This window comes from Mobula birostris, chromosome 11, assembly GCF_030028105.1.
Source record: "Mobula birostris isolate sMobBir1 chromosome 11, sMobBir1.hap1, whole genome shotgun sequence".
In the NCBI taxonomy this organism is placed as follows: Eukaryota; Metazoa; Chordata; class Chondrichthyes; order Myliobatiformes; family Myliobatidae; genus Mobula; species Mobula birostris.
The window spans coordinates 78,167,101-78,180,458 of NC_092380.1; the positions used below are offsets into that span (position 1 = coordinate 78,167,101).

Here is a 13,358-nt window from a genome sequence, read left to right on the forward strand (position 1 = left end):
AAAAGGTTTACATTTTGTTTCCCCTCCAAATAAGCTCCTCATTTGGCTCACTTTGATATTGCTCAGACTGATCTCAGTTTCCTCTAGCCAATGCAAAAGAGTAAACATCTCATCCATCTTGCTATGGCTGGGACAATCCAAGGTCACAGATAAACTTGAATTGTTTGCATTGTTAAAATGGAATTTCTCCCTTCAGTTGTTTTAAAAGTTCCTTTGCCTGCCTTCAATTCAACCCTGTCATTAAAAGAATAAACATAGCCACATTGTACAAATTACAAAAAGTCACATTTAGCGCTCATTGTTTTATAAGCACTTTAGTATAAACAAGTCATAAAACTCAATGCCACGTGAAGCAATATACATAGAGCTGTTGGTGGAAAAAATTAGTGACTTTGCATTTAATTCAACAAAGAACTACACAAGATCAGTATTTTACAAAGCAGATGAATGATATATACAGACTTTACAAATTAAATATGTGCAAATTGAGGCTACTATTTGTCAATCTTTAGCAAGGTCGTAAGATGCAAATGGTGGAAACTGTTTGCCAATCTATCCATGCTAATAAGAAAATATGGACATTTTAGTTGATTTTAGCCTCCAGGAAATGCACACTTATTTTCTTTCGCTGTGCATGACAAATCTTTTGGTCCCATATGCAATGACTACTATGTGAAATGTATAATTTGCTAGTGCTCCTTAAAACAGTTAAAATTGGGCAGAGAATTGTAACCAAATTAAGCCATATATACACTTTTTTCAAAAATACAAAACATAATAAACATATAAACATGCTATAAAGACACCACAGAAACATATCACAAGCTACATAAAAGTTAAAACTTTTCCACTAAATAATGTGAAAGTGTTAAAAGGTGGAATAAATTCTTCATTAGGTAACACAAACATTCTCCAAATGCTTTTTCAAAAATAAGTATGAACTGTAAAAAAAATAAGAAACCATTAAATTTTAGTGTGCAAAACCTCTTTAAATATCAAGGTAAGCTACCAAAAAACATTTATTTACATACTCTACAGAAATGCAACCGAAATGAACTGATCATTAATGACTACATTAATTGTGTGTGTTACTGCACTCTCTGCCTCATAGCTTTAAGTGCAAACATTCCAATGCAGTTCTGGTGTGGTATATTTTAAAAACTTGAGTACTGCTGAGATAGGTCTTTGTTTTACTTTAGATATTGATATACAATAAAATACAAAATGTTATGTTACAAATTAATTTTGAGGGTTGTAAAATCATGCTATCCAGAACATTTCAGGGCTTAAAATGACTATAAACTGCATGCAAATCTATGAAAGCAAAGATCTCATTTATATTACATTATATTAAGGTCTTTAGTGGTTGAAGTTTACATTTCACATTGTTAAAGAGCGATGCGATGTGTTAAGATGTCAGTGCAAGTTTCCCGTGCTGAAGCAGTTTCCCAGATCCTTCTGCTGAACAATTAGTGGTCTTTGTCTTAATTTACTGATGTATTCCTTTGACACCCTTATCTTTTTATTTTCTTAGAGGTTGTAGGGCTTTAATCTCCTGGGGCTGGTTTGATCCTTCATGATCCTTTTAAAATGTATCTTGTTAGGCATCTGAAATGCAGTTCTGGATTTTGTCCATCCACTGCTGCGCAATCTGCACATCTTGTGCACAGAAATTATAAACACGTTTATTTGTCTTCAGCTGTATTAGAAAGAGAAAAAAAACTTGTAATTCAACTGAAAATATAAGCACTCAAAAATTTTTTAAAAATGACTTGTTTTTTCCAAATTATATTTTGTATACATGCTTTTAGTGATTGCATACAGTAATATGACTGACATTCAACGCTTCTAGATTTAGGGAGATGCATTAAGGGACTAGTATAGCCAAAAGTATTGTCTAAGAAGAACAAGACTTATGATATCTCATAATTAGCTAAATTCTTTATCACAGTTTTACTCTTAATTACTTGATATCATTTCCATTTACCAAAAATAGAGCATATTGTAATAAATCTAATTTACCAATGAAGCTAAGTACAAATTATCTCACAGGTTAGCTTGAATTTGTAAATATAATTTAATGCTTTCCAAGTACAAGTATTTGAAGAGATTTTTAATTGGTTGCTTTTAAAAAAGGTAATTATTTTATTTCAAAAACACATGAATACCAACACTAATAATGTGCAACTGAAGAACAGTAGTAAGCTTTATGTCAATATATGCTTACAAATTAAATATATTTTGATTGACTGATTTGACCTTTAGATTTATTGTTCAATGCTCCTTTACAGTACTAATGAAACAAACTACACATTTAGAGAAGTGAGAGGTACCCAATAATTTGGCTTTAAGTACACACAAAAATATAATACAAATAAATTATGCAATTTACTGGGATTCTAATTGTGTTTCCTCCCTCTATAAAATAAAGGAATAATCAATGGTTGTAATTCACACAAGATGCTGGAAGAACTCAGCAGGTCAGACAGCATCCATAGGAAGGAATAAAAAGTTGACATTTCGGGCTGAGACCATATGTTGACTGTTTATTCCTTTCCGTAGACGCTGACTGACCTGTTGAGTTCCTCCAGCATTTTGTGTGTATAACTCAGGATTTCCAGCATTTGCAGAATATCCTGTGTTTATTACCTATGTACCTAATGAAAACCAGTCTGCAAGTATTTTAACTCCAGTAGTCAATCTTCTTAGCAAGTAGAACCCAAAAAGTTAGTGAACTAGAATTTTGCACTCTCAGAAACAATCACTTACTTAAAAGGTAAATTTTTTATTGCTAGCCTAATTTAAAAAATAAAAGAACCTGTGATTTGTATGGAGAATTTTAATAACATCAGTTTAATGAGAAGGCATTAGGTATTTTCTACTCCCAACAGTCACAATCAACAAAGAATATCTCCTGATCGTGCAATAAAATCTGACTATGCACCAATAATGATATTTTACTAATGGTCAGAAGGAATAGACCTAATGGAAGTATAATTTTAGTTTTCTCATTGGTACATATTCTGGGAAACAGAGACGCTATTTAAAACAGAACTAAATGAGTCAAAGTTGATAACCTACACTACCAAGATTAATGCTCTAAACACCAAACAGACTTATCAACCAGATATCCAAAGTGAAGGGTAAATCTGACAATATTCAGGTTTGGAGATGCACCCTGTTTACTCTTATTGTTTACTTAAGAGGCTTTTCAGCTGTGCATAGCAGAAAGGTGATGTAACTTATTTTTCGCAGCAGCAATGTGTTCTGTATCCTTGCGGGATTTCAGCAGTGCATATTAGATTGATGATGTAATCTAATTCCATTTCAGATGTGAGATTTTAAAATGAATCTTGTTGGTTTTGTGGATTTAATGCCATGGTGGCTTTTTAACAAGATTACTGCTGAAAATTCACGACCATACTTCATAGGAGAACAAAGACAAACCAGAGAGGAAGAGAACAACAAATCTTGAATAGCTGTATAGAGAATGGTTCAGGATGTAAAGAACAAGCAGCAGAAAATAGTTTACTTAGGATAGGGAGAAAAATTAAGGGCGGAGTAACTGAAATGTTCACCTACACCACGCAGAGCCTCGAAATTATAAGCTTTTGGGATTTAATATTCAAGTGGATAGCATTTGTGCAGTCACAAATCAAGAATCCTAGTATCACACACAAAATTCAAATTTGCTACTTCTCCAAGAAGAGTATTTTAAAGGAATTATGGGTCAAGATGGTATAATCAATTGTCATGAAACATGTCAGAACCAACAAAATGGCAAATATGAAGGTTTTGCTGAGGGATCAGCAAGAGCTGGGAAGTTAATTAAAAGAAGATCTCACTGATGAAAACCTCAAGGCCCTGTGCTAATTGAGACAGTGATAGACAGATAAGATGTGTAAACGTGGAATAGTAGTGTTAATATTGTGTCCCTGTAGTAAAAGTAAATTGGGCAGTGGAATGGATTTCAAACTAGGGAATAGGAAGGGAGTCTGTTTCAACAATGGTAGATTGATCAGAAGGCAAAATCCAATGTAACAATAATTCAGTGGATTAAAAATTAGCCCAGGGCATAAACAAAGTGGTTAATAGGACCTCTTTGTTTAGTGACTGGGGCTTGTAGGGCTTAGGACTTAGCCCATTACTTTTTGTCATTTATATTAATAACTTGGATTTCAATATTAAGCCATGATTATATAGTTACCAAAATAATTTGAGAGAGTAGTTGAACAAAGTTAAAATGAGCTGATTTTGGGGAAGGACACCAAAGTGGCAAATGGGATTCAGTCCTGAAAAGTACAAGGTAATGCTTCTCAGGAGGGAAAACATGACAAGGCAATAGGGAATAAATAGAAGGTCACCATGAAAATGTATAGGAAAACGTATAGGAGTGCATGGTTAAAGATTCTGGAAGGTACGACATCAGGAGGATTAATTAAGAAGGTGCATGGATATTCGCCTTTAGTATACCAGGCCACAGTTACAAGAGAAAAGAGAACATATTGGAACTGCATTAAACATTAACTAGGTCAACATTTATCATACTACTAGGATATAATAACATTAGAGATGGTACAGAGGAAATTTATGAGCACGTTACAAGCAATGAAGGGGAAATTTAATCGAATGCATAAAACTAAGAGGCAAAGACCAGGCGAAAAGGAATAACTCATTTCTTTTAGCTGCAATAACTCTGGAACTTGGATTTAAACTTGCTTATAGATTTACTAGAAGAGAATTGAAAAATATATTTTTTCACATAATGTCCTAAGTGGGCACTTTGGTATTTTTCATGGAATCAATCAGTCAACCCCTGCTTTAGTGCAGTTGCTGATCTGACAATGACTCAAAATCTTTCGGGTTTGTATCAAGGAGATATTACAACATACTGATTTGGCAATTTCTACATGAAAATATACTCTAGAATTTATGTCCTGTATGTTTATAACACCAATGGCTCCTAAGTTACAGAAAGAATCAACTTAACTATAGCTTTTAGACTAAGTGTATTTTTTAGACTTCAACATCAATGATAAGCACTGAATGTAAAAAGTGTAAGATATATTTACACAGAAACAGAGCTTGGCAGTTTTACTTGACTTTTTTGGATGCGAACATAGTTTAAAAATTCTACAAGGTAGCAGCCAAAGTGCAAACACTTCAGGTTGGATTTCAAATTTGTTCTGTTAAAATAAAGAGTTTTATACTTTTAAACCATATAGTAAACTATTTTAACAAGAAGTGCTTGGTCCCAAGTCCTTCTCTCAAAGAGAGATTATGTTTCTACTTGTCCCAATAAACTAAAAATTAACAGCATTGCCTGGCACAGAAATACTATGTTATTTTGTTGTAAATTTCTAGTATTCTGAGTGGCATCGCAGCAACAATCTCAGTATGGAGAAAGATAGGGACTTACATCAAAGAATGCTCTTTCATTTGAATGCTTAGGCGCACCCAGAGTTGATGATGCTGGAAGAACTGACTCGACCTCAGCCAGATCAATGAATCCTCTGGGGTTTGTATCTTCACCACTATCATAGTACCGCAACTGGAGTAGAAAAACAAATAAATTAATGTTAAAATAGTGAGCATCAAAGTGAAAGCTCACCATCTTCAAGGAGCCAGTGGAACTTCCCTTGTGGAAACTTTTCTTTTTTCTGCTATTAGTTGTTCTGCAAGTGCTTTCTTTGTTTATCAACTGTAATGTCATCAAGCTGTCTAAGCAGCCAATGACATTACGGAATTCTAATATTCACCAAGCCAAAAGAAAAACTTTAAAAAAGCTTACACATTACAAAGCAAATATAACTGAGTGCAGCATATCATGCTTTTATTTTGCAATCTATTGGCCATTAAAGTATTTGTGAGGGAATTAAAAATCAATAAACAAAATAAGCTTTTTTTTAAGTAGCAGTGAGTTTACAAAGTGGTGGGTGTCGAAGGCGAGTCCAGCATTGGAGCAGTTAGAAAATCCCTGGTAAAAGTTGGCCAGCATGTTTGAGATTTCCTGTTTAGCCTAACTATCAATAACTTCATAGTGCTTAAGCTGAGAAACACCGAAAATCACAGCAAATTCTGGTACATTCACAATGGAATATTTACTCAAGTACAGTAAAACAGAAATCATGTTTAATTTATAATTTCCAAAAAAAGATATCATAGAATAATACATAAAATTTTAAAGTTGCATTTACATCAATTGTCAATGCTGTACCTGATGTTTAGTTATATCTAGAACAAACCACCGAGGTTTCCATCCTTTTAGTAAAGCACCTCTCTTGTAAAGTACACCTTCAAATGATCTACAGAAATAGAAATAACAATGATTCAAAACCTGTACAAAAATCATTGCATATTTTTAAATAAGTTAAAGTAGCAGTTTAAAGAAGCATTTTTACATTTCCATCTCCTTTAGATTAATACTTTATAGACTGGATAACTACATCGTTACTAATAAAGCCTTTTACGTGAGATGCTGATATATAGCTAATTATTCATTAATGGTGAAGGTCAACTAACTGAAGGTTAGTTTATAAAGAAGAGAACTGAGGGGATAGAATGTGACAAGTTCAAAATATTATCACACCTGTTCTCCACATCCTTTGAAGTAAACTGATTGTACAGAGTTGCTGCTCTCCTTGTATTTACTCCATTTGAGGGTGACGTAGTGGTGCTCCGATCATTCTCACCAATCCCACTGTCTGCCAAATGTAGCATGGACCTTCTTTGGAAGGACTGCACATTAGATGCCATGAGTGATGAAGTAACTCTCTGTTACAACAAAAAGTGAAAACTGAGTGTGAAAAGGAAAATCAGCATTGCAGAGCTTTTTGCAATACCTGGCCGATAGTCACCCTGTTACCTGACACAAATTCATATATGTGGTTGCAAAGTGACCTAAGTTGGGAATTAAGTATTTTGTGGTGATCAGTATCCAGACAGGATAAATAAAATGAAAAATAAGGATACATGTCCTGATAACAAAGGATAGGATTAACACAGCAGAGGGGAAAAAGTCTTGACTCAGAAAATCAAAGAAATGAAATCAATTTGATCAGAAGTCAAAACAGCATGAAGTGGCAAATATTTGTGTATTAATTTAGTTCAATTACCTGATATCAGGAGCAGTGGAAATTAGGACTAGACAATCAAAGGGAAATCGTAATTGACAAATATGCATTAAGTTCTGTTTGAGCCAGTTGCCAGAAGAAAAAATAAGGGAACGTCAGTGGATGTGCTGTGCTTGGACCTTAAGAAGGTCTTTGATAAGGGCTCATGTTGAGACTATGCGACTAATTTAGAGAACCTGTGATAGACAGATTATAAGAAATTGAAGGTTATAACGAGTTGGGTGCTACAGAGATTGGCTGTGGGGCTCCAGCTGCCCTCTGTCAATGATATAAATGATGACATAAAGCATAATGTATCCAGGTTTGCTGATGATAATAAGTGGTAGTGAGTGTTGTGAGGAGTATACAGAGGGGCTTCACTGGAATAGAGACATGCTATATAAATGAGAGAGGACATGCAGATAGAATGTAAATTTGGCAAAAAATGTGAAACCATCCACATTGAAAAGCATGCAATGATGTTATTCAGTGAGACTTGGGTGTCTTAACCCATATATAATTTAATGTTAACATGTTGATACTCAAGACAATTTGAAGGTTAGCAGCATACTGACCTTCATTGCAGGTTTGATTACAAGTTTAAAACATCTTAAGCAATTATGGTGAACCCATGCTGGAGTATTACATCCAGACCAATTTTCCCTTCCAATGGAAGTACAGCAGATTCTGGTTAATTGGACCATTGCTTAATAGGGGCAGCCATTTATCTGGGACAACTCTTAAAGTACAAAAAATAAATTGAGAAAATAACCGGGATTCCCTTAGTTATTTGGGATACTATGCCACTTAATTGGGATAAGAGATTTTGCAAAACAGTTTCTAACCAATGTCAGCCACTTGTATCTGCATGGCCGTTAGCTCAGATTGAACAGTTCTTAAATAGTATCATTTGCGTGTGTTAGTGTTCAAAGAACAGATATTTCTGTCATTGATACTTGGTGAGAAATAAGCAGTAAAAAAAATTGGAACTTTGTTGTTCACCGCAGTTTCAAGCATTCAGGCTTGGAAGTATCAGAAACGGCCGGGAGTGAAAGTGAAATGATTTCATTACTTCAACAAGTTAGGAATTATGAAGAATTTGAAAGTATAGACAATCATCTTGAATGTTACAATGAAAATCGTAAAGATTTGGAAGATGCAATCGTCTAAAGCATTGTATGAAGGTAGTCCATTATCTGCACTGATTTTTATTCATTTACAGTTAATCATAAGAACATGGCAGATGAATTCCTCTGTCAATAACTATTAGGAACTAATGCACAGTTTTATAGCACGGTAGAGGTATTGGTAGCTTTATAATTGGTTTTCTTTTAATTTCATTTAAATACATAACTTGTTACTCAAATAACTATTAAAAAAAATGCCGAAGAAGAGATAATGCCTAAGAAGAGTTGTGCGAGGTGCCTTAATGACTATCGCCCAGTAGCACTCACATCTACAGTGATGAAATGCTTTGAGAGATTGGTCATGGCTAGAATGAACTCCTGCCTCAGCAAGGACCCGGACTCACTGCAATTTTCCTAACACCACAAGAGATCTACGGCAGACGCAATCTCAATGGCTCTCCACATGGCCAGAGATCACCTGGACAATACAAACACCTACGTCAGGATGCTTTTCGTTGACTATAGGTCAACGTTTAACACCATCATTCCCACAATTCCGACTGATAAGTTACAGAACCTGGGCCCCTGTACCTCCCTCTGCAATTAGATCCTTGGTTTCTTAACCGGAAGACCACAATCTGTGTGGATTAGTAATAATATCTCCTTCTTGCTGATGATCAACACTGGTGCACCTCAGGGGTGTGTGCTTAGCCCACTGCTCTACTCTTTATATGCACATGACTGTGTGACTAGGTATAGCTCAAGTTCCATCTGTAAATTTTCTGATAAAACAACCATTGTTGGTAGAATCTCAGATGGAGATGAGAGGATGTACAGGAGTGAAATGTACCAGCTAGTTGAGTGGTGTCACAACAACAACGTGGCACTCAATATCAGTAGGGCGAAAGAGCTGATTGTGCACTCAAGAGGGCGAGACGAGGGAACATGTAGCAATCGTCTTAGAGGGATCAGAAGCGTAATGAGCAAGTAATTTCAAGTTCCTGGGTGTCAAGGTAGCTGAGGACCTAACTTGATCCCAGAAAGAAGCTACAGAACATTGCAAAATTAGACAGCTCCACCTTGGGTACTAGCCTCCATAGTTCCCAAGACATCTTCAAGGGATGGTGCCTCAGAAAGGCAACATCCATTATTAAGGATGCCCATCACCCAGGGAATGTCCTCCTCTCATTGTTATTGTCAGGAAGGAGGTACAGAGGCCTAAAGGCACACACTCAGCAATTCAGAAACAGCTTCTTCCCCTCTGCCATATGATTCCTAAATAGACACTGAGCCCATGAACATTACCCCACTTTTTAAAAAATATATTATTATTTCTGTTTTTGCACTATTTTTAATCTATTCAGTATACATATGTATATACTTACAGTAAATTATTTACTTCTTCTTTCTATATTACTATGTATTGCATTGAACTGCTGCTGCTGCTAAGTTAACAAATTTCATGACACATGCCGGTAATGATAAACCTGATTCCAATACTGATTATTTCCATGAAACTTCGGCTAATTGAAGCAGCCATTTAATTGGGCCAAAATGTGCAGGTCCTGATGTATCCCAATTAATCTGAATCCACTCTATACACCTACTATAGTCACAGTGCAACAATGGTTCACCAGGTTGATTTTCTGGATGTTCTATGAGGAGAGGTTAAGTAGACTACGGCTATAATCTAGAGTACAGAGTAATAAAAGATAATCTCATGAAAACAGGGAAAGTTTTTATAGAGTTTACTGGGCAAGTCCAATGGTGCTGAACTATTATAAAATGGTGGGAGTGAACAATTGGCCTCTAACTGTCTCTAGTTGCTATATTTTCAAACAACTGAACAGAAATATATAAAAGATGCAGACATATCCATCATTCCAAATATGATTTACACTACAATATTTTAGGATTGAATTGACAAGTTCAATTTGCCAAGGATGCAAACGCAATAAAGCAATGGACCAACAAGGGTTATTTTCTTTCTCATATTTAGGTTTAGCCTACTTCACAATCAAGCTGCTTTCTATCAGGTCAATCACCATCAACAGACATGAGCCAATCGGCCCAAATCCACTGTTATTCCTTCGTCGCTGTGCATGCATCAGTGGTTCATGGACTTCCACACTTGTGATCTTCAGTGTGAAAACTGGAACTAAGCAGGCCAAAAGAATTTGTATTCAATTGAGTGGGTCAACTTTGTTAAGAAGTTAAATTTAGTTAAGTCTTTTTAGTTTCATTTTTAAAATAATCTACAATATTTTAAATTGTGTATTTTTTTTCAAAAAATACTTAACTTTTCAGCATTTCTAAGTGGCAACTGTTACGTTTTGTAACTGCAAAACATAAAAATAATCGAAAGAAAAACATAGGCCTGGGAAAAACATGTATACTTCATTCTTACTTTAGTGAGGCGTGCTCACATGACATTATGGCGTGATGACGTATGCCATTTATGCACTTGTACATATAACCCGTAATCAATTATGTAAACAAAGAATGTTTAATCAAACAATATATCTCTACAATATTACTGAAATATTAAATTACACAACACTCCACCCTGCTGAGCTATAAACTCCAACTCAATATAGAATGTATCTCAACTTATAGACATATATACTGTATACAGTATACTATATATTACAGCTACTATATAGACATCCACAGTAAATTTTAAATTGTCCTATTCAGGCCTAAAGATTTAATTACTGTGAGGTTTTCTTACTCTTACAAGATAACGTCTTTCCTGATTGAGGGTGGGTCATTCTGCTTGGTAGGAGAAACCTGTGGCTGTGAAATAATCTTAGTTTCTAGGGTCTCCTCCATCGTGGTTGTGGAAGTTGACTCTGGGACTGCAAGAAATGGTTCTGACAGCTTTGGACACCTTTATTTTCTAACAATTGACTCTGCTCTTCTCAACTGATTGATGTGATGTCTCCAGATGACATTAGATGCAATCTCCACTGTGTAGGAGAGTGGTCCAGTTCTGTCCTTAATCTTTCCAAGTACCCACTTTTGATCACCTCTGTAGTCCCTCATCAGGATTGTTTGTCCAGGAGTCCGGAGTGAAACATCGAACCTCCTTGTTGGTGGAGACCTCAATTTGTCTCAGCTATTTGTCTTGCATACTCTTCCTGAGATTGAGTTTGAGGAGATCCAAGCATGAGCACAAGAGATGACCCAGAAACAGCATCTCATTTCTCCAAAAAAAAAAAATCATGACCTTATGAAGTAAGGAAGATGATCCTACAGCATTATGAACATCGACACCCCACACTTGCACAAAATATCCCACACCCTCCTAAAACCCTATTTCTACCTCCATCCCTCTCTAATATTGTTTATACATGTATAATAAACTTAATTTGTATCTGTTTGCTCCACTGGCATAGACATTGCCCACATAGGGGCCAGATGGAAAGAAAGAACACCCTCTTAAGACACAGTGCCTCACTGGAATAAGAAGATGGTCAACTAAGGCACTTATTAAATGAGTTGCCCAATAGGAATATTCTCCAAAACACACTTTTGGCTAATTTGAGCACTTGATAGGTGTGTGAACGATCTCCAGAGAGTTCTGGAGCTCCCTTGTGATGAGTCTGTTGCAAATCAAAAGTAACATCTATTGGCATCTAAATGCAAAACTTAAGAACTTATTTTCTTGTGACTGGAATGACATATCATCTTAACTGAAACTACTCTAGTCCTCAAATAGGTGCTTTTCTTTTATAATCATCATCCTCAGAAACGTGCAAACAACATACAGGTTTCTCTCTCAACTATTTCTTTTGACTCTTTTGGTTTGTCAGACCTCTTGTCTGATATCCAAATTGAATAAACTGCAATTAAATGCTGAGAAGATTTAAACCAATAGGATTGTTTCCTGTTGCAAATTTCATTTTCTAACCACCTGCATGTCCACTGAGTAACTCTATTTGTGTTCAGCATATTGTTCATCAGATACTTTATGATTAGTATAGATTAGTTCAGCTCAAATAATACTGAACCCCAATCTAACAGCAGCTCCCAAACCCATAATCTCTACTTGGCTGCAGGATGGAGAAGGTTCAATATTACAGGGTTCTGTTGTTTTAGACATGATAGAGCTAGAGGGACCAGAGGCGGATGGCTGGCATTACTAGTCCGGGAAAATGTCACATCTGTGCTCAGATAGGACAACTAGTGGGCTCGTCCATTGGTAGATCTGAGGAATAAGAAAGGAATGACCACGTTAAATTGATTATATTATAGACTATCCAATAGCCAGTATGATTTAGAGCAGCAAATTTTTGAGAGACAGCTGACAGTTGCAAGAAACATAAGATTGTGATAGTCGTGATTTTAACTATCTACATATTGACCAGGACTTTCATAAAGGGCTGGATGGGATAGAGGTTATCACATATCTTCAGAAAAAATTTCTTTAATCAATATATAGAGGCCCTAACTAGAGAGAATGTGATGCTGTATCTCCTATTAGGGAATGAGACAGGTTGGGTGACTGAAGTGTTTGTACGGGAACACTTTGGATCCAATTCAATTAGCCGCAAGATAATTCAGGAGAATGGGGTGGGGGGGATCTCATAGACACATTATGAATGGTAAAAGGCCTGAACAGATTAGACACGGCAAAGTTATTTCTCATGGTAAGGGAGTCTAGGACAAGAGGGCACGACTTCACGATTGAAGGAAGTCCATTAGAACAGAGAAACGGAGAAATTACTTTAGTCAGAGGGTGGTAAATCTGTGGAATTTGTTGCCATGAGTGGCTGTGGAGGCCAAGTCATTGGGTGCATTTAAGGCAGAGACAGATAGGTTCTTGATAAGCCAGGGCATCAAAGGGTATGGGGAGAAGGCCGGGGAGTGGGGATGACTGGAAGAATTGGATCGGCCCATAATTGAATGGCGGAGCAGACTCAATGGGCCGAATGGCCTACCTCCGCTCCTATATCTTATGGTCTTATAATTATGGAGATGGATAGACCTGGTCCTCAGGCTGAGATTCTAAATTGGAGTAAGGACCTGCAAGTGGAATAGGTTGTTTTAAGGCAAAGTGCTGCTTGGTAAGTCAGAGACCTTCAATGGTTTATATGTTCCTGTCAGAATAAAAGGC

At 36.1% G+C, this 13,358-nt stretch overlaps 1 protein-coding gene across 3 annotated transcripts in view; it reads right to left on the reverse strand.

The window, feature by feature from the left end:
- Positions 1-314: 314 nt before the first annotated feature.
- sbf2 (SET binding factor 2) overlaps positions 315-13,358 on the reverse strand; it is a 572,061-nt gene continuing 559,017 nt past the window's right edge. For all 3 annotated transcript variants that reach the window (XM_072272620.1, XM_072272618.1, XM_072272617.1), the window contains 4 exons: positions 6,590-6,774; positions 6,218-6,305; positions 5,420-5,551; positions 315-1,699 (listed from right to left, as the gene is read on the reverse strand). In XM_072272620.1, the coding sequence (XP_072128721.1) occupies positions 1,601-1,699; positions 5,420-5,551; positions 6,218-6,305; positions 6,590-6,774 (504 nt within the window). In that variant the 3' untranslated portion in view covers positions 315-1,600. The remainder of the gene's footprint in view (positions 1,700-5,419; positions 5,552-6,217; positions 6,306-6,589; positions 6,775-13,358) is intronic.